The sequence below is a fragment of the Tyto alba genome, unplaced genomic scaffold, assembly GCF_018691265.1.
Source record: "Tyto alba isolate M040663 unplaced genomic scaffold, T.alba_DEE_v4.0 Super-Scaffold_13, whole genome shotgun sequence".
Lineage (NCBI taxonomy): Eukaryota > Metazoa > Chordata > Aves > Strigiformes > Tytonidae > Tyto > Tyto alba.
Window position 1 is genome coordinate 39,749,762 of NW_024881275.1, and position 27,143 is coordinate 39,776,904.

The 27,143-nt window shown below is 38.6% G+C and overlaps 1 protein-coding gene across 5 annotated transcripts; it reads left to right on the forward strand.

Annotated features, from left to right (window-relative positions):
- Nucleotides 1–947: 947 nt before the first annotated feature.
- Nucleotides 948–27,143, forward strand: SECISBP2 (SECIS binding protein 2). 5 transcript variants are annotated; one of them, XM_042787845.1, is made up of 18 exons: nucleotides 950–1,050; nucleotides 2,487–2,632; nucleotides 4,538–4,730; nucleotides 6,741–6,870; nucleotides 7,280–7,497; nucleotides 8,570–8,657; nucleotides 10,949–11,076; nucleotides 11,633–11,791; nucleotides 14,403–14,504; nucleotides 16,297–16,416; nucleotides 17,592–17,724; nucleotides 20,352–20,521; nucleotides 22,078–22,216; nucleotides 22,672–22,801; nucleotides 24,375–24,595; nucleotides 25,351–25,505; nucleotides 25,933–26,131; nucleotides 26,944–27,143. In XM_042787845.1, the coding sequence occupies exons 1-18, from the start codon at nucleotides 1,009–1,011 to the stop codon at nucleotides 27,051–27,053; spliced, it is 2,583 nt and encodes an 860-aa protein (XP_042643779.1). In that variant the 5' UTR covers nucleotides 950–1,008; the 3' UTR covers nucleotides 27,054–27,143. The 5 variants fall into 5 exon arrangements, with proteins under 5 accessions (XP_042643782.1, XP_042643783.1, XP_042643779.1 ...); XM_042787847.1 differs by having other exon boundaries at nucleotides 10,952–11,076; XM_042787846.1 differs by having other exon boundaries at nucleotides 6,744–6,870.

A 27,143-nucleotide genomic window follows, 5' to 3' on the forward strand; every position in this document is an offset into this window, starting at 1 on the left:
GCTTGTACTCTCTGTGTGGGCAGCCAGGGTTTAGGTGTGAGTGCTCTTCATCCAACAAAAGCAGCTACTGGTTGTAGGACAGTATGAACTGTTTCCTCACCATAGAAAAGGTATGGGCTGATACAGGGAAACTGATCAGCCCCTTTTTAGCAATCTGCATGCCAGCAAAGGTGAGCTGCTGGATGGACTCAATCTGGCAAGTAATAAATTGCACCAGAATGGTCACACTGGTGTCTTGGGAGCCAGTACTAGCAGCCATACCGTTAGATTTTGTTTTTTAAAAGGTGCTTCAGTATATTTGGTGTTTGAGTAACTCTGTATAGCACCAGTGGTTGTGTCTGGTTTATTTCAAATGCAAGCTAGCACTACAGCTATGTAGGACTTGGAAGACCCGACAAAACCTGCACGTAGCTTAATGGGTAACTACAGGCTCTGCCTGTGTAATGTGTGCTTGTGATGAAGACTGTTACGCTGATGGGCAGAGGTAAGCAACCTGACAAATTTGGTGAGAAATATAACCCCCGTGGCCTTTCCCCTAAAGGTGCTGTCTACCTCGGTGTTGTTCACGTGGTCTGTAACCGGCTCTCCGTGCTAAAGGTCAAAGACTTTATACTCTTGCCCCTTAAGGTGGGGCTCTGCGAGGGCCGGGCAGACACCTTAATGAGAGGAACCCTCAGGAAGAGCGTTGTTGCGCTGTGCGGAAGCCATCGCTTTTCCCCAGGGCTTCAGCACCAGCGGCCTGGGTGTTGTCTTTTGCTGTCCCGCTGCCGCCGGTGCTCCTTCACAGGCTTCGGGCTGCCCGGTCGCCCGGAAGCGGCTGCCGTTACGCCTCCCCCTCCCCTCGCGCTCAAGCCCCCGACGCCGCCCACCCCCCTTCCCCCGAGCCCGGGGCCGGGGTCCGCCCGCGCGCTCGCCGCCCCCCCTCCCTCGGCGGCGACGTCATCGCGGCGCGCCGCTGCGCCGGGCAGCGGGCAGCGCTGGGGGCGGCCGCCGCGGCCCGCCCACGCCATGTCCGCGGAGCGGCGGCCGGGCTCGGGCCGAGGCGGCGAGGTAAGGGCGGCGGCAGCTCCTCGCGGTCCTCCCCCCGCCCCGCTCCCTCCTCGACCCCTCCCGGCCCGTCGCCTCCCGGGGGTGCGGGGCCGCCGGCTCGCCCCGTCCGCTGCGGGAGCCGCGGGCGGCCCGCCTCCGGCCCACCGGGCCGAGCACTCCGCCTGGCCGCGGGCCACCCCCCCCCCCCAGGAGCGGAGCGGGTCCCTCGCACCGCGCCCTCAGCCAGGCTCCGGGCCAGGGCGGGGCAGAAGGGCCCTTCTGGAAGGGCAGAGGCGGGGGAAGGGGGGGGCTCTGGCCGGTGCACGGCGGGTCAGGTCCCACCGGCGAGGGAGGGGGGGGGAACGCCGGACGCTACTTGGGCTGAAGTACGAAAGCGGCCGCTTGCTCGCGGAGCGGAGGGTCTGTCGCAAGGACCGGTAGACGTCCCAGTCGCTTTAAAGATGGGTGCGCAGATTCTAACCCATATCAGCGGCGTTGCGTTGCGCATGGGCTCGCTTCCTGGTCAGGCTCGCGGGTCTTCAGAGTTAGTGATTAGCCTGTTACAGTGGATGTTCATTGCACATTTGGATCTGCTTGGTGAGCTAAGGAACAGTTACTTGTCATTTGCTTTAGGCTGCCAGAGCTCTATAAATGTTTATGACACAGCTGCCTGCTGAGCCACTAGAGGATGCAGGGAGTCCAGTTTGTATGCTGAAGCACTGAAATTACCACTCGGATATTTTTAAAAGCCTTGTGTGTTACTCAGTTATTGAAATTAGTGTTGACAAGTGAAAAAAGTGCCACTTTTCATGTAGTGTGTCAGTTGCCCCAAAATACATGATAGGAATGACTTGTGGTGTGTATTAGGATGAGTAAAGCTGTGTAACATTGTAATGACAATAAATACTTTTGAGTCTCATTGCAATGTCCTTCCATATGTACATATCCATTTTAACTCGATGGTAATTCAGAACAAATGGAAAAATCTTCAGAATAGATCTGTGTTGTGCCAGAAATTAGAAGGCTGTATAATTAAGTATTCATTTCAGACAGACTACCTTAAAATACAGGCGTACACCAAGCCATTATTGTGACATATTTCCAGAGTTTTTGGTTTTCCATTATTCAAATCTAAGGTAAGAGTTCCTATGTTAGCATTTACTGCATCTGGTGTTAAGTGAGCCTCTGTCCTTTCCATAACTGACCTCTGTGAGTATTTCATGATAAATGTGAGTATTGAAGGAAATAACTTTCCAGAGCAGTCACGTTTCTCTTAGAATTCCTTTGTTTCATTTTTTCCTTCATTTCCTTTTGGTGAGCTTTATTGTTTTGCATGTTTTGTTAGAAAAGAGCAAACTAACACTTTCCTATGACAGTAGGGCTCACAAGGATGGGTATTTTTCACTTATACCATCAATCTCCAAATGCACATAGCCAAAACACGTTTTGTTTCTCAGGGCATCAAGTTGTCAGCAGAGGTCAAACCCTTTGTTCCAAAACATGCGGCGGTAACTGTGGCATGGTCAGAACCCTCAGAAGCATGTGTCTTTCCTAGGTACTTAACTACATGCTACCCATTTGTTCAGGAACCATCTCTGGATAAGTATGTATATTTTCTGAATCTTATTTCTTGGGCAATTTTAATCTTCTGGTTTCAGACATTGAATACTCATACAAAGTTAGAGCTATGCCATATGAATATCCTAACTGTAGAAACGCCTATGCGTTTGCCTTCATGATTCATGTTTTTGCATTTATGTTCTTTGGGCATACATCTGGTTCTGTGTCTTTTGCTCCCGTGGGCCTGTATTGTTACAGAGCATTCAGGAGGATTTGTTGGTCTGTAGTGGTTGGTCTCACTCGTGCTTTGGGAGGTCCTTAGGTGAAAAAAATGGTTGTGTTATGACAAGGCTGGAGTAAACACAGTCATACAAAAGGAAGAGGCAGATCCTCCAAGAAGGTTTCTCATACTGTAGAACATTTAGATAACGTTTGGAGCTCATCCTGGATCTCTTCTCCACAGCCTGTGAATCTCTAGAAAGGCACTTTTAGTAAGAATGCTGCAGGTTTCTGAAAGTCGTTTTTTTTTGGGGTTTTTTTGGTTTTTTTTTTTTTTTTTTTTTTTTTTTTTTATTCTAATAAGGCCTGAAGAAAAAGGCATTTGTGGTAGACTTAAAAGTATTGTTAGCCCCAGAACAAGCTAGAAAAAAGCCTACGTACTAGGATAGGAAGTAACCGAATCTTGTAAGAATCTCGTGATGTTACATCGTTCTCTTAGTTGCTTCTCAGCCTCCCGGAACTCTTAAGCATTGGGTTAGCTTTGTAATTACTGTGAAGTTACTGGTGCGTCCTAACAAGTTCAGTTAGAGCCTTAGCGAACACATTCATTGTAGGCCTTCATTTTATTCTACAGGAAATCTCAGTATTTTCAACCCATTTTTATTTGTAATAGAAGTTTAACATTGAGGTATGGCCTCACCTATGCATTAGAAAAAACAGAATTATCATTAAGTCAGTTAGCATTAAAACCAAAAAAACAGCAAAGAGCAGCAATATTCTGATAATTGTTTTGCCTTGTTGGGACTGAGCCATAGGTTTTTGTTTGTTTGTTTTTTCTTGTTTGTTTGTTTACTCTAATTTGTTACTTTCTTTATCTGTGTGTATACTGTGATTGTAAGAGTTGTTTTGCAATTCTGATAGACTGTTGTATTCAACAGTCAGTAAGAATTGTATTATCTGGAGTCTCTTATTCTGATGGGAAGTTTTCTCTGTTTTTCACTATCTACCCAAGATTCAGAGATTGGCCACTTCAGGGTAGACAGCTTTAGAAACTAAATGAGACTTTCCTAAGCTGAGACATTTCCTTTTTTCCTAATCAGATTTGGATCTCAGCATATAGGTTCTGTATAAAGTGTAGGAGGAAATTGGAAGGGAACTTCGAGTATACATTGAAAGGGAAAAGGTGTGCCCTGTGCATGTTGTATTTTCATAAACTATGATGATGATTAAATGCAGGTCAGTTAATGATTATCTTGTAATTCTGTATTGTATTTCATACATGTCTTGTACCCCATGAGATGCTATACTCCTACTTTGTTATGGCATTTTAAGACAGGTTTTACTCTTTAAAGTTTGTGCTTCTGCAGTCAAGAATTTAATGCATGCCATGTAGTTATACTGTGCTTTTGGTTTGTTTCACAAGAAAAAGCCTACTGAAAATAAGTATGAAGAATCTTGATAACCTCAAACAGAAATGAGGACTGTAACTGCAAAGCAGACTAGCTTCGAAACGTGGAAACAGATAGCATCCATGTTTTAAAATATTTGCTAAACTACATGTTTTCCCAAACCAAAGTTAATTATTTTTAAAGCAGTTATATTGAAATATATCTTTCTTGTTAAACAAATTCTTCAGCCAAGGAATGATACGTTTATCTAGGCAACATGTATATGCTGAAGGCTTGCCCCGGGATGACTTCTCATCTCTTTCTCAATGTGCATCACATAGTGTTCTGGGAGATCCTGCCTTCTGTGAATACTCCAGCTGCTCTTACTCACCCGATGTTGTTTCAAATGTATATCCAGTAGCTGGCTCACAATATCATTCTAACAACTCAACACACTGTAATGGTTCAGGAATAGTCAGTGAATCTGCTGAGCAAACGTATCCAATCAGACAAGAAAGTAAGAATCTTTCAAAGGTGAGCAAATACATGTTTTTTAAACATTTTAATTAAATTTGTATTTTAAATCACTCTTTCTAAATATTTGGTTCATTTTTTAAACTGAATAATCATTCTGTTCTTGTAGTGATAATGGCATTTAAAGCAGATGGTAGAAATATGTTCAACTTCAGATTTCAAAAAAAGTTCATGGAGTTCTACGGTTCAAATTAATACAGTTTTTCAAGCAGTATTTTTGGAACATAAAGACAATGTAATTATTTTTCTCAGCAAGCAGCATCTGGGAAAAAAAAAAAAAAAAATTAGACCATTTCTAAACTGTGCTTTCCTTTGTTCGTTAGTGGGGCTTGGTGGGAGGGGGGAAGGGCTTCTTTTTGAGCCCAGTGGCAGCTTCCACAAACCTGAGTTAAGAGAGACCTGGTGGCTGTAATCAGCTATGTGTCTGATAAGTGATGAGACCACATCTGTCAAAGGATTTTCAAGACCTGCTACAGGTAGAAAACAATCTACAAGAGAGGAGGAAGTTATTTTGGTGTGGAGTGGGAAGAAAGGTTCATGTTAGAAATGTTCTCTTTCAATCAAAAGTAAAACAGATGTTCAGTAAACGTCTTCTGTCTCTGTGTGTGTGTGCCTGGTTGGGGATAAATTTTGTGAAACTTGGATAATACTTTCTAACAGAAAACAGGCAAACTCCTCAAAATATAAAAATCAGGAAAAAAATCAAATATATGGTTAACCCATTTCTCTGTGGTTAGGCATTGTGTCTCTTGGATTTGTAAGGCTGTTGTTGTTTCCAACAGGTTCAAGTAATCTGTTCTTCAGTCACATCCTTCTGGTGGACCTTACTGCCTAGGCAGAGACCTGGTAACTTCACTGTGGTCAAGCCTGTGTAGAGGAAGTTGTAAGATTAGGTCCTAAGCATGTGTTACTAGACATGATACAAAGGACAGACACCTAAAATTAGTAGTTTTCTTGCTGGCAAAAAAATTAAACACTGAAGCTGTCTGGGGAGATGATCATCTCAGTGTTAGCACAGGTGATCTAATATGAAGAAACTTAGTTTAGCTTCCGGGAAGAGTTCTCTGATCTTTATAGGGTCTTGGACTGACCTGTGTACTGTTTGTCAGTCTTTTTGTCATTGTTCCCTGTCATTTATTTTTTTGTGAGCTTGAAGAGAAACAATTGCTCTTTTCAGCTTTGCATTAATGTGATATTATCTCCTAAAGCTTTAAGAGTTTAGCTTTGGAGGTCAGGAAATGCCTTGCCCTCCCACCCGAGAAAATAATGTTGCTGCCAGATGTACTTTGAATTTAGTCCAGCATCCTGTAATCAGAAAGAATTAAACCACTTGTCTATGTTGATACAGTATACTTTGCATAGATGCAGGCCTGCTACTTGTTCCTTGCCTGCAGTACTGATTCCTGAGCCCAGCTCTGACAAACTTTGTTTCTTGTGAGAATCACAAGGCTTTCAGGACCTTACAGTATAAGCAAATGTGTTTACTTGGACCATGTAGGTGTATCTTCTCTAACTACTTTCTGTCTGCTCCAAGTATTTTGTATGTTGTGACATCAGTCTTGCCTAATTTTGTCCCTAATATATACTTTGGACAAAATATTTAAATGCTTTTAAGGTTTTAGCCCTGTTCTAGGAGAAACTCAGTTTTAGAAAATCAGACTGGATGATTTAAGTTCAAACGATTCTAAACTGTTGGAAATGCTCTGATTAATAAGATCTTAAAAGTACAGTTGTATAGAAACATACTGAATAATCCCTCTTGCTTGAGCTATAATGTGTGCTAAAAATGGCCCAGTTAACAAGGTAGATAAAATTAAATAACAGATCTCTAACTGACTGTTCCTGTTTTTATTAAATATTTGTGGTTATGGTATACTAACTATTTATGTTTTAACTTTGATGGTCAAGCTCCAGATGCAGAATTAGTTAACTGTAACTCAGGTTAAGGCAAACTTGATGACTTTACAGAGTTCAAGTAAAAACGTCTAAATAGATCATAAATACTTGCAGCAGAGGAGAGCAAAAGAAGATAAGAACAAATTGGACAAGAAAAGGCATGATGGAGATGACTATTCTGTCAGAACTGTGAACAGGACTTCATTCCAGACCTCCGCATGCAGCAGAGATTCTGTGAAACCAGGTACAAATATGTTGTTTGGTTAGAAATACATCAGATAGACATAAAATGGTTGACTGTGCTGTAGCCTTCAGTTTGTGACCATGTTTCTAAATCTAGAATAATTAAGTAACATGATTTCTTTCCTGTGTGACTTTTTAATAAGGGATGGTGACTTCGTCTTTTTGCCAATTGAACAAATCCATGTAAACTGATATGAAAAATTTCCCAAGCTGAATTTACAGTTGCTTGTTGAGTCAGTGTTGTGTATACACATTGGTTATAATTCCTAGGTTGTCTTTTTAATATTAGCTATGTGTAGCAATAGTTCTTGTGATGATTACTGTAGTTATGTCAACTAGTGTACTATAAAACATACCTAGAAATGATTATGAGCAAGTTTAATTATTTAGACTTTACATGCTTTATTCAGACAGGTTCAATAAAACTACGAACAAGAAGTCAACTCCAAAACCAGTGTCTCTTCCTGTACCTGCTTTTGAAGCTGCCGTTCTGGATTTCCACAAGTCAAAGACTTTGGGAAGCAGTGAGAGACTGAATGTACAGCATAAAAGTGAACCAATATGTTCAGCAGAAAGTAACATTACGTGCCTTAGTCAACCACAGATGTCACTTTTGTTGAACACAGAGGTTAGCTGATGCTTTCATGTTGCAGAACTCATCAAAATAAAACTTGCCTAAAGTTCAGACAATTCTGAATGCAGTTACCAGTATGGTAGTTCAAGACCTGTGGAAGTAGCAGGCGAGGAGTTTCAGAGCTAGAAGTTTTATGGTTCTTTCTGTAGATGGTGTCAGTGCTTGCTCTCTCCTCTTTTGCCTTTTCTCGCTATTTTTTGCTTGTCTGTGCTGCCAGTAGATAGGGAGAAGCTGAGTACTGTTAGAATTTGTATTGGTACTGCTATGGTCTAGACTTCTATCTTGCCTATACAGAACACATACGTTTCTGAGGTTTCTTAACAGCTTCTTGTTTTCTCTCTCACATGGAAATAATAGGTAAGCAGTCACTTATCCAATAGTTCTAACAGATTTAAAAAAAAAAAAATCTGAAATATTGTACTTTATCGCTTCGTGCTGAAGGATAAAAATAAGAAACTGAATTCTGTAAGCAGGAAGAAATACTGTTTAGACATAAGCATTTAACTTTATTCCTGATTTTCTTGGTTCCCTATTTATCAGTAAATATAATACTGACACATTCAGCAGTATGTTGCATATATTGAATCAGAGTTTTCAACAGTGATTGGAATAGTTTTGAAGGATCCAAACAGCATAGTATTTTCAGTGCCTCTGAGTGAAAAACTGCCTGTAATTGGAAAAAAGACCTTTCTGCTGTCACTTGAGTATCCTTTTTCATTACTAGTTTGAGTTTGATGATGGACTTTGTTTTTAATGTACTTGAAACAGTAAAGCTCTTTCCTGTTTGTTCTTAGAATCATTGTTTGGAGGCTTTTGGAAAATGTAAGAAGGCATCATCTTGCTTGTACAGCAGTGTAGAGGCATCTGCTTATAGTTTGTAGTGCCGTAAGGTTGAAATGATCATTCCACTAAGAAAACGAACAAAAAAAGTCAAGCTACAAAATTGCCTACACCTTTGAGCACAGGCTGAGGATTTTTTAATTTAAGGGATTTTTTTTTTGTTTAGCTCTCTTTAGGTCAGCTATTTTAATCCTGCTTTTATGTTTCCTGGCTGTCTATTTTGCAGGGAGATACTTCTGTGGAAGGCAAAGCTTCATCAAAAACTTTAGATGAAACAGTAGCCAGAGTAATTCCCCCTTCAATTGATGGTAGAGGTAAGTGCTCCAGATGCAAATTATTTGCCTGTATTTTAACTGCTTGTATCTCATCGATTTGGAAAACTGAAGTGTCCTGAGGAGCTGTTGATGTGTAAAGTAAAAAAGGAATTAAACAGCAAGCTCATTATAAAAGAAAAAAAAACCCAAACAACTAAACCTGTATCAGTTTATTTCTGATAGCTCATTCTTGCTTATAGATTTCATCATCAGATCAGACCTGAGATTATCTTCCTTCTTTGTTGTTTCATTGATGCTGAAGGGCAAATATTGCTGTAGTTGCTTCCCGTGTTGTTCAAGAGGAGAGAAGAGAAAGTAGTGTGTATTGATTCTTGGAAGTCTGTTGAGTCATTCTGAGATTGTTTTCAAGAATAAATGAGAGGTGAATATTTGATCAGTCTTGATAAGCAGATTTGTTTTAAATAGCTGGCAGTCTACAGTCTAGTATGTACCTAAAACTCTGTGGCATATGTTATTTCTGTCAAGTCTGTCAAAGAAGGATAGTTACGAAGAACTGTGATGCTGAAGTATCCCCTTTTTTTTTTGTTTTGTTTTGTGTACCTGTTGTCTGGCTGTGGAGATGCAGAATTTTTTTTTAATTGCCACAAACTATCAAGTGGCTAGCTTCTAGTAAGTATTTAAATTTAATTGAAATACTTAAATCCAGGATTGTGTGAAAAAGGGTTCTGTTCAGCAGGACACTGTCTTGGAGGTGTCATGTGCATTATACATTGAATTGTCCAAGTGCCTCTCACTGGATTTCTATGTATACATAGACACACACTAGCCTGGACAGTTTGCTCCTTATTTTCCCACTGACTTCAGCAAGGTCAAGTTAATCTGAAGTGCCTTGAAGGGCCCTATAAAGGTGAAGTTATTTCAGAAACTTTAAAGTCATCTGATAATGTTTCTTCTTCAAACGCTAGCCTTAGTTTCTGTCCCCCTAGAATAAAGTAGCTGTTTGTGGTGGTCGTCCCTGGCTGGTGGCCAGACTCTTCCACTCAGCTGCTCTCTTAGTCTCCCTGCTCAGCAAGACAGAAGGAAAATATAAGGTAAAAAAGCTTGTGGATCAGGATATGGGCAAGGAGATTGCTCTCCAGTCACCCATCACAGGCAAAGCAGACTCGACTTGGTGAAGATTAATTTGTTTCCAATTAAAAATAGTGTAGAATGGTGAGAAACAAGAACTTTATTCTTGAGCCTTCTACCTCCTCCCTGCCCTGAGTGGCATAGGGGGTGCAGGTTGCTGTCAGTTTGTAACAACTCCTCTCTGCTGCTCCGTCTTCTGCAGGGGGACAACCTGCTCCTCCATGGATGGTCTTCTCCAGGGGCTGCAGGGGAGTCTGCTTCAGCACCTGGAGTACCTCCTCCCCCTCCTTCTTCACTGACCTCAATGTCTGCAGGGTTGTTCCTTTCACATTCTTTTTCTCCTGCCTTTCCCAACTCATGCACAGTGTTTTTTACCCTTTTGTAAATATGCTATCACATAGGTGCCATCAGCATCGCTGATGATCTCAGCTGTGCCTGGCAGTGTGTCTGTTTTGGAGCCAGCTGGGGCTGGCAGTGTCCTTCCTCTCACAGAGGCCACCCCTGCAGCTTCCCCCTGCTACCAAAACCTTGCCGTGTAAACCCATTATACTATTTCATTGTTCAGTTGAAGTTTTTCTCATTCTTAAAGAAAAATTTAGATTTTGTTCTGCATTTGTTGTGTGCTAAGAATATTTACAAAATTAATTGTGAGTTCTTTCAAAACACTGATACCTCTGAGTGGTAGTGGGTAAAATTCTTGTACACTAAGGCACATTAGGAAGTCTTTCAGCTGGTACATACGTCTGTGAAATTGGAAAGTTTTTAGAGTAGAAAATACTGATGTGGCCCATGTACATGAAAGTTGTATGATTGAGTGGGATAAATATTAAAGAGTTTTTTAACATAAATGTAGCATAAATTCATCATTTTAAAGAAAAATAGCTTAGAAAATCAACATAGAATTATTTGTATGGAGTTGGTATGACACAGTATAGATTTCCAATTATAATTGAATTGGGCTAACTGTATGTACCTAGTACTGGACAATATATGGAGTAATTACAGTTCTAGAAGGCTTTCTGGAGAAATGAAGTGTCTGAATGTCTTACTTCAGTCCTTCCTCAGAAGGAATATGGCTCTGCTGTATTTGCTAGTCCTTGATTAATTCATTATTGATCCTTTTCCTTTTGAATATTTGAGAAATAATTTTGAAACATCTTTGTATATAATGTTTTTTTCCAACGGCATTTCCTGAACACCAGCAGATGTCTCCGCTCAGCCACATGTGTCTTGGGCCATGGTACTTTCACAGCCCCCAAAGAAAATTGTGTCATCACCAGCATCTGAAGGTCTTTCCAGAGGCAAAGGGAAGCAGGATGGTGAAGCGAAGGTACTTGAGAATTGTCTGTCCTGAAGTAATTTCTCTCACTGTGTGGTTGTGTCTCTTTATGTGAAACACTGACATTTCTTTCCTAGGCTCTGTACAGTGTCCACTTCTAATGTAGCTTTTAAGAAGTAATATAAAGTTACCTTGTCCATACTAGAATTTTTCTTTTCTTGAGTGGAAAAGGATAACAAGATGTCAAAAAAACAGTGCTATTCCAACACCGTGAACTTGCAGCTTTTAGCCTGTACTTTTTTCAAATTCCTCACCCTCAGAATGAGACATGAAACACTGAACTCTTGACTAATTTGGGTGGATATTTCCTACTGAAATCTCAGTAGTCCTGATACATTCAGGTAACTGTGCAGTGTGCTTCAAATTAAGAGGTTTTGTAGTAGCTCTGAATTTCTCAGAGATCTTAATTTTTTCATTGTCCACTTAATGTTCTAGCCTGAATTAAGTTATCCTTTAGTTGTATAAGTCTGGTCACTTGAATTTATTTTGGTGGGTGGTATTGAAAGAAATCAGCTTCTAATGGTCATGTCTTTTGATTTTTTTTCAGCGATCAGAAACAAAAAATTATGCTAGTGAAACTGAGCCTGAAGAAGGGTTAGAAAAGAAGAAAAAAAAGAAGAAAAAGAAGAAAAAAACAAAGCAACCTACTGATGTAGAGAAATCTCAAAATCAATCTACTGCAGTACAGGAGCCACCAAGGATTGAGGTACAGTGAAGAGAGTTTTTTTGTTCTTAAGTGTTACAGGTGTATTGGAAGACCAAATGTTAGCACAGCTTTGTACAAATTTGAGTTCAAATCCCATTTGTAGATGATATTGGTTCAAATCCGTTTCAGTTGAGATGTTTGTCAGAACTTACTGGTAGGGAATAGTCGTGCCTTTTGATTTATGTATTCAGTGAGCACAGAGGAATGCAGAATAGACTTAGGAGCAAATTTGGAATGAGGCATCTGAGAGTCTGGATGTTAACAAATAACAATAAAAGTCAAATTTCCTAAATTTAAAATAGTTTCTAGTAACTGTTGCAGAAAAGCAAAGCACACAAGGTACAGGGAATATACTTGGGTACAGTGGTGTGCCACAGTTTTAAAGAATGTGGTACTGTTATTACAATTCTACCTGTCTCACATCTGAAAGCCATTTCTATGCAATACATATGCTTACATTCCCAATTGTTAATTCTGGTTTGTTCTTTTTTTTTTTTTTTTTTAAGTTCATATAGCTGTAATATTCATATTAGTATTTTGATACTTTTGTGCATCAGTATTGTGAAGGCTTTAGACTCTCCTGCATTAGAAAGTTTTTGTATGGTCAGTGGTTTAACAGTGCCTCATTGAAAGCCTAGTGTTGTACACCACTGTGTACATTTGTTGATTGATATGTTTGATCTAGTGTACATAATGTTCAATCTGTGAAATGACAGCATAAAGAAGACTTACTGTCTGGCTTCTGTTCTGTACATTTTAACATGGAACATGGAGCAGAACTGTGGCTACATGTTCCTTTCATTGTGTGGTTCATTGTCCTGGAACAGCACAAGGAATTACTGGTTACAGACCTCTGAGAATTACAGGTAGAATCAAAGATCTGTAGGTTCTTTCCTTTATGAGAACATCCCCATTTTTACTGTATGCTACCACACAGTGTCTGACCTGTAAATGACTTGTCATCTAAACAGAAAGAATGGCAGGAGTCATAGAAAATAGTAGGAAGGTAATGGGACTATTGAAGACAAAAATGTCAAAAAATGGCATAGAATCATGGAGTAGGGCATATCATTGCACTGAAGTCCGTGATATGGATGCAGCATCTGTTGTGACAGTGGCGGACAGCTTTCAGACCCTCCTGGGAATGCTTGTGTGCTCATCAATTTGAATAATGGGTGAAACACTTGCTTGACACTCTTGAAATAGAAGAGCATGAAAGCATCATACAGTCGGAACTTCTGGGCACCCAAGAGATTTAAGAAGGTTCTGTGATGTGCAGCAGCTTACTGGAGCAATATATTGGATTGCTTACTAGTTTTATAAAAGTCACTCATTTATAGACACTGTTAATGAGCATAAGTGGATGCGTTTGTGGAAGAGTAATCCTGGTTTTCCATACACAGTGATAGGACCTGAGCTAGGTATTTTCCCTGCGAGGAAAAAAATTGAAGCTGTTATTGGTAATCAGGTCAGTGCTGTAAGGACAGATCAAACATACAAACAGTGCTGGGAATTATTAGGAAAATAGAAAAGAAAATAGATTATGATAATACATAAATCCAGGACCTGTCTGATCTAAATATAGTGTGGATTTTGTTTTCTTGTGTTTTCCCCGCTCCTTAAAAAAATACACATACTTGAACTAAAAAAGATAGACAAAAGGCTTGAAAAATAATCAGATTTATGAAGTAATGTAGGTGGGAGGCAAGACTGGATAAACTAGGACTTCTCGGTCTGTAAAATAGGTGGCTAAGTGGGAATCCCTAAATGGGAAAAGGAAACATCTTTCCCTTTCTTGCAGTAGGCTTTTGGCATACTTCCAAGCATCTTGAATTCATGGAGTGAGGTGTGTCTGTCCATATGCCAGAGCTTTCTAGCTTGGGCTGTTTAGATGAAGTCTTTCAGGCTGTAGAGAAAGTGTTGGTGTGTTCAGTAGTATTGTATCACAGCTAAAAAGGCCTCTCAAAGTGGGAGGAGAAGCAACTGAATGAAAACCAAACTGGTGGATCAAGATCATTACAATTGAGATAGTGGGTGTAAGGTGACCAGGGCAGAACCAGCTCTAGCCTGTCTCCACTTAGTTAATCCAGAGTCTGGATAATGTATCCTCTGCTAATAAAATTTGCTCTTTTGTCTAAGCCTACATAATCACTTCAGTGATTTATCTGTTTATTTCCAGACTGTAGTCAAGAGTTACTACCCTTTTGCCTGCCCTTTTAGTTCTTCACCACTCACATGTTTAAGGCAGAATTGCACAGCTGGAGACTTCACTGGAAGAAGAGGGAAGTTGTGTGTAAGGCTGTTAAATGATCTGAAGAACACCCATTTACCTCTCATTATTTGTATTAGCTGACAGTAATAACAAGCTGCTGTTGGAAGCATTTCTCTTGTAAGCTCTTTCAGCCCTGAATTAGCTGCTGCATAGACAACTTAACCATTGTAGTGCTGATGATAGTTGGTGGCACTGCACTTGACTTCTCAATTTTTGTACAGTGAAACAAATTGTGATGCATGTTTGGTAAGCAGGGAGAAAATAATTTGAATATAGGAAAATCAGTTTTGAGATTGTAGATTTGGTAGTTCTTATAAAATCTTCTTCTAATTTATTTAGGATGCTGAGGAGTTTCCTGATCTGACAGCTGCTTCTGATAGGAGAAGCAGGCTAGGACATCAGAAACCATCATTTACTCCTGCTGTCAGAAAGCAGTCCGAAGTAAGTAGTCTTATGGCATTAAGTGAATGTTAAGAGAATAACCAGGAAAAGACTGAAAGTTTTAAATGGGACTAAAGGCAGAGTTCCTTTGGCTAAATGTGGGTGCTTATGATGTAGGGCTCTGCCCATAACAGTTCCCTTGGGTACTCTGTGGACAGTGAATTGCTACTCAGTGTATTCAGTAGATTCATATCATTCCAAAGGAGAGATACCTTTCTGGTCTCTGAACTGTTGTCTAAACTCTGGGCTGCTAATTCTGATATAGACACCTCTGTTGTGGACACTCAGAGGTAGCTGAGATGAATTGTGTTTATGTAGTTTATTTTCCTACTGGTAGTGTTCTAGTTTAATTTTGAATTTCATAAAAATAATACTAAGCCTCTGTCAATTTCTGCCTTTGCTTTTTGTTCATATAACCAATTTCAAGGGCATCTGAACAGTGTAATACTTTGTTCTCAAGCTGTGCAAGGGTAAGAATTTGAGTCTAATATCAATTATAAATCCAAGCTTTTTTTTTTTTTTTCCACAGTAGTGAAATAAATCCCAAGGATTAATTTGGGAATTCATTCAGTATGGGAATGAATTCCAAACATAAATCACAAGGATTGGAAATATGATTGCTCTTGCAAAGCAAATAAATAATAAAGATGAAATTTCAGGTTTCTGTTTCTTTGAAACTAGTTTTGCTGCTAGAAACTTTTGTCCTTGTTTTTTTTTCACTGTGAATATTAGTGGTTTGAAAAAAGAAAACCTACAAAGAACCGTAACCCTTGTTTGCTTTCTTTGAGGCAGTAAATTGCATTGACTGGAGGAATGAGTAGCAAAAGGCACTGTAATTGCTCAAACAAGATTTGTTACAAAGAAACAGTCTTGCACCTCAAATGAGGGAAACCTTTTAGCTTTGTAGATGTAAGTGGGATATAACCTCTCAACACTTACCTAAATTGTAAAAACATGTGGTCATTAAGCCACTTATAATCCTCTGTAACAAATATTTGAAGAAGCTGCCTTGCTGTTTTTTAATTCTGAATCTGAAAAAAAAAAAAATTAAGGAAATCATGAGTCTAATTAAGTAGTATGGCAGCCAATAAATGATCACACTTTTAGAAGGCCACAATAAGGTCTCCGTGAAGCCTTCTCTTCTCTAGGCTGAGCGATCCCAACTCTCTCAGCCTTTCCTCACAGGAGAGGTGTTCCATCCCTCTGACCATTTTTGTGGCCCTCCTCTGGACCTGCTCCAACAGGTCCATGTGTTTACTGGGGACCTCGGAGCTGGACACAGTACTCCAGGTGAGGTTTCACCAAAGTGGAGTAGAGCAACAGAATCCCCTCCCTCAACCTGCTGGCCACACTTCTCTTGATGCAGCCCAGGACACGGGTGGCTTTCTGGGCTGTGAGTGTGCATTGCTGGCTGATAGTCAGTTTTCCATCCACTAATACCCCCAAGTCCTTCTCCACAGGGCTGCTCTCAATCCACTCATTGTACAGCCTGTATTGCTATCTGGGGTTGCCCCAACCCATGTGCAGGACCTTGCACTTGGCCTTGTTGAATTTCATAAGTTTCACACAGACCCACTTAAGCCTGTCAAGTCCCTCTGGATGGCATCCCTTCCCTGAAGCGTATCAGCTGTACTGTTTGGCTTGGTGTCATACACAAACTTGCTGAAGGTGCACTCAATCTTACTGTCTGTGTTCCATTTGAATTTAATACCATCTTCACTTTACCCTTTTCCATGTGTCTTCAAATATTTTTTTCTTCCTCCTTGTCACATTTTGTCTCTAAATTTCAAAGATCCATCTCCCTGAAGAGCCTTGGGATGGTCAGTCTCCCACACTGGATGGAACTGCAAAGGTGGATGGACTGTCAGGGAAGCAAGCTTCATCTTCTATATTAGAAAGAAAGAAAACGCAGGTAAAGTAATTCATATTTGTAAAGAGGTTCATAACTCAAAATTACAAAGAAAATTAGCATATTTAAATATAAGACTAAGTCCAAGCTCATCTGCAATTGTAATCATACTTTGAGGTAACCAACAAGATCGTCTTGATGAGAAGCGCTCAGTAGTAGTAATTGTTAGACCCCAGTTTGTGATACAGTATTTAGAGAAAAATTCTAGCTTTTTGTTAATGTCTGCAAGTTTCAGATAATCAGGAATTTTTCTTTTATCTGTCTTATTTGGTCATGGCATAAATCCAGTCCAAACTGATTGCATTAAGGAGTTGGGAACCTCTTAAAAGTGGTTCAGCCAGATTAAGACAAGGAGGCAAGAAAGTCCACTTAGCTTGGGACAAGGGGGAGAAATACAGAGCAACAGTGAGGTCAGTAAGTAGTTCTGTCTTGGTGAGGCAAGATGAGATCCTAGGCTCAGAAGGAGGAGGTCACATTCCTTAACCCTGTTATAATAGAAGCTTTAATGGATTGATCCTCCAGGATAAGACTTCTGAAGTACAAAATCTGTGAGTCCTTTCCTTAGCATGTTCTGCCTTTCTTAGTCTCTACTAGACTACTCATTTGTAATCTTTTTATATTCTGAATCATTAAACGTGGTGCCAAGTGTGGGACACCACTTTTGCCTTCTCTTCAAAGCAGATAGAAATATTACTGCTTATGAGGAGGTGGTGCTTAAAGATGATGACCTCTCTTTTTAATATGATATTGAAGATGATGATATATGTGTATTGCAATCACATAGCCTGGAAGACTCACAGAGTATTTCTGTAATTTTAACAACACTGTCAATTCTGGTAAGCCTTTTTTTTTTTTTTCCAAAGATAGGTGGCAGTCTGACCAAAGTGGAAGCCTGACATAAAGCATTTCCTTTATTAAAGACTTTATACCTTTATGCTTTATTCCAGTAGCTATTAAAAAAATATTTGAACTGTTTCTGATTCTTTATTTTTCACATTAAAATTGATCTGTGTTTAAAGATCAAAATACTTTCACTGAATCAAGTTAAAAATCAAAAGTATCACGGATGAAGATGTTAAGAGTGTATTGCACACCATACAAAATAAGTCTTTACATTCTGAAATGTAAAGAGAGCATTTAAATGGAGAGCTTTACTAATTGGTACTGAACTTGTTCAGGAAACATCCAGGAGCAGTGGTAAGAAGAGTCAAATTCCTGTGCAGTTGGATTTGGGTGGCATGCTGGCAGTTTTGGAGCAGAAGCAGCAAACAGAGAAATCAAAACAATCTTCTAAACCTGTGGTGTTTTCAGGTATTGGTTATGATGAAATCTCTTTTCTTTCAACTTGAGTTGTTTTTAATTACTGAAACATTAAATGTAGTCTGATTTCTGATCTGTAATGACCTCTGAGTATGCAGACAGGAGCACGGTTCACAAGATACAAAACAAAATCAAGATTCTTTTAAAAAAATTTAAAAGGCATGACAATCTGAATTGTTTAGAAGAGGACTTCGGGAAAGAACAATCTTCAGGACAATGATTTGGGAAAGACTACCTTATATAAATATAAGAGGTGACTGAAAATTAGCTTTGATGAAAATACTAATTTTTGTGGAGGATTTTGCTTTGTCTTAAATATGCATGTTATTGTTGTGATCTGAATCTGCAGGAAGGAGCTACACAGTAACAAAGGCTTTCTTAAGCTCCTCTTGATTCTAGGAATCCTAGAGCTGTAAGATGAGTGAAGAAGCTCCTTTGCAAACACAGGAGTTATATTATATGAGGGTCAATCAGCCTAAGCCAAAGAACGAGTTCTGCTGTGCCTGGTAATTGTGAAATAGTTGCTGTTAACAAAAAGCTAGGTTTTGGTGATGGACAGAATCTTTCAGACCTTGTGGATGCATAACCAGGAAACAGAAACAAATAGCTCAGTGTTTTTTTCATTGCAGGTCAAAATTTAGTCTTGGCTATGTTACTGCAGTATGTTTTTTAAAAGAAAGCATGTTTACTAGAATTTAATGATGATAAAATTTCTCTCCTTATTTCAGTAAAGAATTTTTTAAAAAATAAATTTCAGAAAGAGAGCTAATTACCAGAGAACTCATCTCACAATGTTTAATATGATAGCTGAGCTTTTAAATAAAAAGCTCAAAATACCAATCATGGATGAGATTTTCCTTCACTGAGAGAACTTGTAAGATGTTTTTAAAAATTCTTTTTGCTGCAGTTGATCTCTTTTTTTTCATTTGAGTCAGTCAAACTCAGTGCTGCAGAGGTGCTAATAACCAGTTTTGTTTCTACAAAATTATACATTGCATGGATTGTGAGTAGATGCTGGAGCACAAAGGTATGGGTCACAATAACTGTTTTCTAATATTAAATTACCTGGTTCTGATTCTGCTGCAGAAGAGAAATTGATGTGTCATCTTTATATCCTAGAAGTATAAAGCAGATGTTACCTTAGCTTTATACTGGCTTCTTTTTTGACATTCAGTGCACCCTTAGATTGGTATGTACCAAAATGTAACATTAGTTTGTGAAAGTGCATTGTGCTAACCTCCATAACCAGAAAAGTACAGTGAACAAGGGCAAGGAGTGTGACTGCAGACAGAGTTATTTTTTTCCTGCTTACTGCTTCATTTGGATAAATAATGTATGGATTGAACAGTGTAATAAAACAGTAAGTATTTGAATTTAAATTATGTTTTGGAAGAGCATCAATCATGCAAAATGGCACAAAGCCATTAAATTCAGAAACATTAGAACTCTGTGAATTTGAAGTGAACAGGTGATGTACACGATGAAGGAGAGAGCATGTGTCTGCAGGATATATCCTTATGTATTGCTTCAAATCCAGCTTCAGTTCTTGTAGCCATCTATGCTGACATACTGCACAACGTTCTTGGCAGTGCTCTCAGTTTGCCTTTGTTACACTGAGACAGAAAAGTTGTGGTGTAGCAGTTTTATGAAGTAAACTGTTTGTGCTAATAGTACTGTATGTGGTGTTGGAGGATCAGCAGGTAAATAATTAGGAAGCAGTAAATGTAGATGGCTTGAAAGGAGCTGCCAAAAACTGGGTGTTGATTAGGGGAGAGCGGATGCCTGAGGCACAAAGGTGTCAAGATCATTCCACTGATACCTATGTCATGGTGTTCATTGACTTGCTAATGTAACCTGGTTTATATTGCAGGTAACTGAAGTTTGGCCAAGTGGTTTCACAGGATACAGCAATTCCTACTGATAGCAAGTTGAAAAGGGAGAGTAGTTTTTAGGGTGTGAGTTCATGGTTTGGAAGGTCCAGGTTCAGGGACTTGGCCAGTCACATAAAGCTTCTGTGTCCTAAAACCTCTGAAAAATGCAATTAAAGGTGACATCTCCTTGAGAGCTGTGCTGGTTAAGCAAAAGAGACTTAGCTGTAGCTTTGCATTACTCTTTACCTATCTGCAAATTAACTTCATCCAATTCCATTCAGGTGTAACAAATGGTAGGAGTAAATGCTGCAGATAATTTTCAGCAATTAAATAACATCTGTAATACTGCAACCCAGTATTTATCTTAACACAGTATAGAATCTTTGGAGGAGGAAATGCCGGTGAAACATAGAGGTTCCTGAAGGTTTACCAAACTGGCATGGCATGTGTTGAAGGTAGTTTGGAGTGCAGTGCTTTAACCAGTTCTGCTTTTGAGAGTTCAGGGACAGAGCTTGTGATTCTATTTGTGTAATAAAAGTAGAGGACATGTCAGTCTTTTGGGAGAAGTATCTTTATTAAATAACATTGTTTAATGATACAGGATTGCCTATAATTATTCTCAATAGCAACACAACACAAATTTAGTATGTGTATACTAGTCCTAATCCGTACATTAAACTTTCATTGGATTCTAGTTTAGGTATTTTTTATAGTTGTCTAATGCAGACTTTTTGGTTTTTATCTCAGTTGGTGGTGCCATACCATTGCTTTCTAAAGAACCTGCTACAGCCACAAAAAGTCACCGGTTAAACCAAGGAAAAATGCCTCATAACCCTTTGGATTCCAGTGCTCCTTTGGTAAAGAAAGGGAAGCAGAGAGAAGTCCCTAAAGCAAAGAGACCAACACCTCTTAAAAAGGTGCTCATATTTTTACCTTAATTAGTACAATATAGGTTAATGTAACTTCAGTATTACCCTGTGAGTATGTTAAACCTTCTGGTTTGGAGATCTGCATCTCAGCATCCACTTGTCTAAATCCGATTTTCGCTTTCCTTGGTTTAGAAAAGGGGAGGAGGGGGCAGAGGAGAAGAGGAGAAGAGGGGCATCTTGCTAAATAGCATATACAGATTCCCCCAAAATATATTTTCTCACTTAAATCACTTGATAGCTGAAGAAGTGCCACTACAAAAGTATCCGCACATCATTGGTATAGGGGGACATCCAAAGAAATCTTAATTGGTTTGGACAAAATGTGCTTATTCGCAGAACTGGGGAGAATGGGACAAACAAAGGTAGTATTTAAGGTTTCTGTGCTCTTCCAAGCCAGAACTTCAGCTGTTTCTACAGCAGCTAGTGTTAGGTCCACCTGGTGATTTCTCTTGTATCTTCCCTCTTTGCTCACTCACATTGCTCCCTGTCACGTCTTCTATACGGAGGATTTTGAGATACCACTCCATTGCTAGGTCACTTTTTGGTCTAGAACAATTCTTACAGAGCTAGTGAAGGTAGTTTAGTGGTCATTCTGTGATGCTTAATTGAATTTGAGAACTGTACAATATAAACAACATATAACAAACTCAGGGTGGTGATACTAATTACTGTGTCTTCTGGCTGTTCTATCTTCATGCCATCTGTTTTCCACAGCAGGTTTGTGAAGACAAAGACTGATTTGTTAGTGTAACACCTATGTTCTGAGTATGTTAGGGAGTTTACTTTTGTTCATCTTTGACAAATGCAAATGGAGAAATTTACTTTTGCAATTAGACTGTGTGGTGTAATTAATTACAGATTTGGAGTAGATTAGCTGAGCTAGTGGTCATTTATACAATAACTGCTTCTTAGCAGCTATTGAAGCAGAGAAGGAAGATGGGTTTCAGGAAGCTGATTATTGCTTTCACTTATGGTAGCATGTTTGGATCCAGCACATGTCCTACTTTCCTTCCTTCTGTGTACCATACAGCTTAGCTATCCATGGTAATTTCTTCTCTTTTTCTTCAACCAGCAAATTCAGAGACAGTGATATATTAGACTGACTCGAGATTTTTAACAGGGGAGTAAGGCAGAGGAGTAACTGTGTGTGTGTATATATAGGTATATGTAATTTAGTGTTTGGCTGAATTTGCTGCAAATCGACAGTCTGAAGAAGAAAGGCAAAGAGGAATACTTTCACCTGCTTCTCTGCATTGAAGCAATTCATAGCTTTAACTTAAGTTCTGCCCTTGTTGTTGATCCCTAGTAATTATTTTGTCCACCCAGATACTGGTAATCAATGAGAAAATCCTTTTCTGTGTAGATTTAGAGAATATCTTTCCTTCTTTTTATGTGCAAATTAAAAAAACCCCAAATGTAAACTTTGAATGATATTGCCAAACTTCTTTATGAATGGTCTGTATGTAAACACTTGGAAGAGAAACTGCTTTGTTATCTATGTGACATTGATTTGATTTGGTTTTTATATATATATATATTTTTAGATTATTCTGAAAGAAAGAGAACAACGAAAACAGCAACACCTGTTGGAACAGACAGCAGTAACAAAAGGTGAAGATAATATTTGTCAGCCTGCAGAAAATACTACTGAAACTGAAACGCTTCTACAGGATAGTCAAACAGGTATCTTTCAAGAGAAGGCTATAATACAGTATGTAGATGGAGACTTGAGAGTGAGCACACTTAGTATTTTCAAAAATGTGTACCAAATACCACCAGGTGAAAACTGTATCTTCAAAGTTTTCTGAAATTTAGCTTGGGCTTATCTAGAGTTTAAAGGATGCCAAAGCTGATAGTGTAACTGGGTAATAGAGATTCTGAATATTGTTCCACACTTCTGTGCCTGTTGGATTTATTATCTGCCATAATGAGAGTCCCTGCATCTCCCTGGCAATCTGTTTAAAAAAAGGTACAATAACAAAAACTAAGAGATAAAAATATGTATGACCTGTTACTCTACTACCACATACTATTGTGATAGTGAAGTAATGACTCTTCAAGAGGTACTTGCCAACTTAATCTCTTCACAGTGCTTTTTGGTCTGTCTTTTCATTGAAATATCGTTATTTACATGATAGCTGTTCCTGTAATACAAGTTGCTGAAGGGTTTCTGGAGAACACAGGGATCAAGGAATCTACAGAAGGTTCTGTGACTTCAAAGCAGTTATCCTCCAGTCTTCCAAAAATCCATAGCAGGAATTTTAGAGAGTAAGTATTGATTGTAGTGATGTCATTTTCCACAGTACCACTGATGCGGCATTTTTTGTGCAAGATACTTCAATTGCATTCTGTTTAACAGTAATTGGAGTTTAGACTGCAGGCTCTAAATTTTTTTTTCCAGTTTTTCAGTAAGCTGACACACAAAGAAATTATATCCAGAGAAATAGTCTGTACATTGTAATTCTCATTTCAAAATGCATGTTCCTTGAAGGAAAAAAAAAAGATCAGAAATTAATTTGAGGCTAAGGAAGGAAAAGGAGCTGCTGTTAAAAAGAGTAGTACACTTTACTTATTTTTAGTGTGTACTTTGCTTTTCTGCTGCCAGAGCAAATGGCAAAAATGTAAAGAATGTGACTAGCCAGATGACATTTTCATGTTGTGGTTGGGCAGAGAAATAAAGGGAATATTTATGGGTTATTATGTGCAAGTACTTTCAGTTTTGTTTAAATAGATACGTATACATGTTTTCTTATAAAAGAAGAAATAGTCATTACTATATATGAAGAAGTCAGAGATCCAGTCATGACAGTTTAAAACAGTTACCTTAGGTAAGCGGTGTTCAAGCTTGTTAGTTTTCCTCCCATAAAGGTACCACTGGCCTTTCTGCAGTTCATGTTATAGTAATGGTTAATATTGATACAGCCATTCTTTATCTTCCTGATACCATGTGCTAGCCCTAATTTAACTTTTAATTGCATTAAAAGTTATTTCATTTGTGTCTATGCAACACTTTTGCTGAAAGCAGTCCTGCCTATTATAGGATGTAGAGCATTCAGCAAAACGTAGAATCTATGATGTGTCTTTAGAGATTTTCAGTGTTTTAGTAGACTTGTCTTTGAGACTTAGTAAAATCAACTGGAAATAGTAAATAAAAACTCTTGTAACTTAAATAAAATCCAGGATAGATCTTGTGATCTCTTCTCATAGTCTTCCTGTTGACTCTGCAGTTGAAATTTGATTTTTCTCTTTGTGTAAAAGATGGGGGGAAAATAATTTGGAACCCTGATCTTTCCCAAGGAATACTAGAAGGATGAAGTACATCTGTGTTTGTCCTTTTATTGTGAGCACCACAAGGCTGTAGACTGATAAGTGATAAATGAAAAATATGAACTTGGTTAGGATGAATTTGATCCAGATTTCTATCATTGTTATAAGTAGCCTTGTATTTATAGAAATAAATTAGAATTTTATAGTTTAGTTGCTGTGCTTTGATTTATATAGGTCAAAATGAATGCCCTCAGAAAAATGCTTCAATAGAAAAACATATGTACATATATATTTATTGGTATAAAATTTAGTTTTATTGTAAATATGTATGTATTTTTAGTATTGTTTGATAGGGGAGCTAGAAACCACAGGTAACAAAACTTTCCGTAAGTTCCCAGCCACTGAGAGAAATCTTACATAAATTTTTGTTTTCATGTATATAAAATGTGTGTTTGTAGTAGAAATAAAAAACAAAGACAGAAGGTGAACAGTTTATATTTTACATATTACATATTTATGTGTTACATATTTATAATTTTAGGGGTTTTAACGTTCAGTTGATTCTGTCTTCCAGTTATTGCAGCCAGGTACTTAGTAAAGAAGTTGACAGTTGCGTGACAGATCTCTTAAAAGAACTGGTTCGTTTCCAAGATCGCTTGTATCAGAAAGACCCAGTAAAGGCCAAGATAAAACGCAGGCTTGTTATGGGTCTTAGAGAAGTTTTGAAACATCTGAAGCTGAAAAAACTGAAGTGTGTCATCATCTCTCCTAACTGTGAAAAGATTCAGTCAAAGGGTAAGTAAGTTTTTAAAAAAATATGTTTGTTTAATAAAAGAAATTCAAAAAAAGCAGACTCAGTATACTGGCAGCAATAGTATTACTGTTAATGGATGAACTTAGCTGAGTAGCCTTTGAAATTCAGTCATACAAAGATGCCTTCCATCTTCAGATTGCTTACTGCTGCACAGCTGAAGTGTGAGCTGAGTCAAGACTATCTGGTGTGGGGGAAGTTATCTGAAAGGGTCTAGGATCTGTTGAGTTACTGATTTGCAGTGCAGCTGCACAGAAGATTGCACTAGCAGAGCTGAGAAGAGACAGAGGTTACTGATGCCAGCTGTGCCACCACAAGAAGTCCTGCTGTATCAGTCACTTTTAGGCCACAGACTGACAACAAGTTGTCAGTGATAGTTTGTTTAAAATTCATTGTAATTATTGTTATTACTTTCTGTCAAATTTAATGAATTAATTTCTTAGCAGCTGGGTCTTTTTTTTTAATACTAGGTTAGACTATACTACACATACAACAAAATACAGAATAGTAGCAGTCTAAGAATGCTCCTAATTGTGAAGAAAAAAATACTAAATTCTCCTTTAAAAATGGAGATCAAATGCTATTATTGAGAGCCATGTATTTTTTCCTAGAAACTCTTGTCATGTCAAAGCACACCCATAATCTTGGGGTATTTTTTGCCATCTTTTAATAGTACTGTCCTTTAGTTACAATCAGCCTGAATAGTGCCATTCTTTACTAAGTCTATTGTCTGCTCCAGGTGGGTTGGATGAGACTCTGCACAACATCATCGACTGTGCCTGTGAACAGAATATTCCATTTGTTTTTGCCCTTAATCGCAAGGCCTTAGGCCGCTGTGTGAACAAAGCAGTACCTGTGAGTGTGGTGGGAATTTTTAGCTATGACGGGGCTCAGGTAAGCTGAAATATGTAGGATCATGTTTTTGTTTAGCTTTACTTTTCACCTGTATGGGAAAAATAAAATACTTGTGACTTAAAGGTTTTCTTTATTTGTTTTACTCTTTAACCCAAGTCAGTGGCTTATTCAAAAAATTGATTTTAGAGGTAAAGCCACTCAGCACTGTCCAATACAGTAGTTTGGCCATCTCTTACTGACATCTCCATGTAGACCTTTTTTCAAAAATTTTTTTTTTCGAAAGAAATGGTGTTTTTATAAATGCTTAGAAATGGTTTGTTTTTCATGTTGTTGTACATACTTAGCTGCTCAGCTTCTATATATGAACATATATGTTCTGAATAAGGAATATTCATTACAGATTTTCATGGAGATGTTAAAACTTACTGTATGATTTAAGTTCTACTAATACTGTGTATTTCCACAGGACCATTTTCACAGAATGGTACAACTGACAACAGAGGCCAGGAAGGCCTACAAAGATATGATAGCAGCTTTAGAGGAAGAAGCTGAAGGAGGACTAAGAGAAACCAAACCCAGCATCCTGACCACTGAATATGACAAAAATGGCATGTCAGAAACTGGTAAAACATCTTCCAAGGACTCTGAGGATGTACCAAATTATAGTGAGTATTTATTGACTTCGTTTTGGTTCAGTTTTCATTCAAAGTGCTCTTCAGTTTTATAATTCTCACTGAAACAAATGACACCTCACACTTCAGTGGTTAGCAAGGGGAGAAATTCTGCTTTTCTGTGATTTCCCCCCACCCCCTTAATTTTATAAATCTGAGGTCAGCTCTTGCCAAGAAAGTCTGAGAGAAGATTCCTCTCTGAAATCCACTGATGGCAGGCAGTGGACATTGCTTTATCAAGGGAGGTTTAACAGAGCTCCTTAATATTTCTGTTTGTTAAAAAGTTGTCTTAAGTTTTTTTCTACAAGTGCATATTCTGTAACTGTGGTGGGTGCAAGTTTTGTATTGAAGCCTGTTTGAGATGCATCTTCTTGTCCAAAAGTGTTTGTGTTCTGTAAAGGCCTTCCACTTGTAGAAGCACATTCCTCCAGCTCTGCTTATACAGTCACCAGACAGTTATCACAGATACTAGGCAACTTAAAACTTCTTTGAAAGTTTTGAAAGCTGCTGAGTTTTTTTAAAGTTGAATCCACCTTCAGAGTTAGCCTAGCTTGAGCAGGGGCTGGATGCAAGGGCCTCAATGGATACCACCACTCCTAAAGTATTCTTTGATGGGTCATCTGATGTTGCATGATGTACGTGCCAACATGGCCATGTGCCAACTAACCTCAGCACTTACTTTGAGGAGGAAGTAGAGAATCAGTGTGACTTTTCATTTTAGTTTTTTTCTCAAGTATTATACAGTAACCTGTTTGATGTTTGGTTTTGTTTTTTTTTTTTTTTTAATTTATTTTAATATTCCCTAGTTAAAATCTGGAAGAGAAAACTTGAAGAAGAGTATAACCCATATGCACTGGAACTGGAAAAGAGTGCAGCTGCTGACATGGTGATAGTGAATTCAGAGGAGCATCAGTAAATCCAGATCCAATTCTGTTGGGTGGTTTTTGGTTTTTTTTTTTTTTTTAGACCCCTTGGAAGAAGGTAGCAAAATAACATTGTCAGCTAA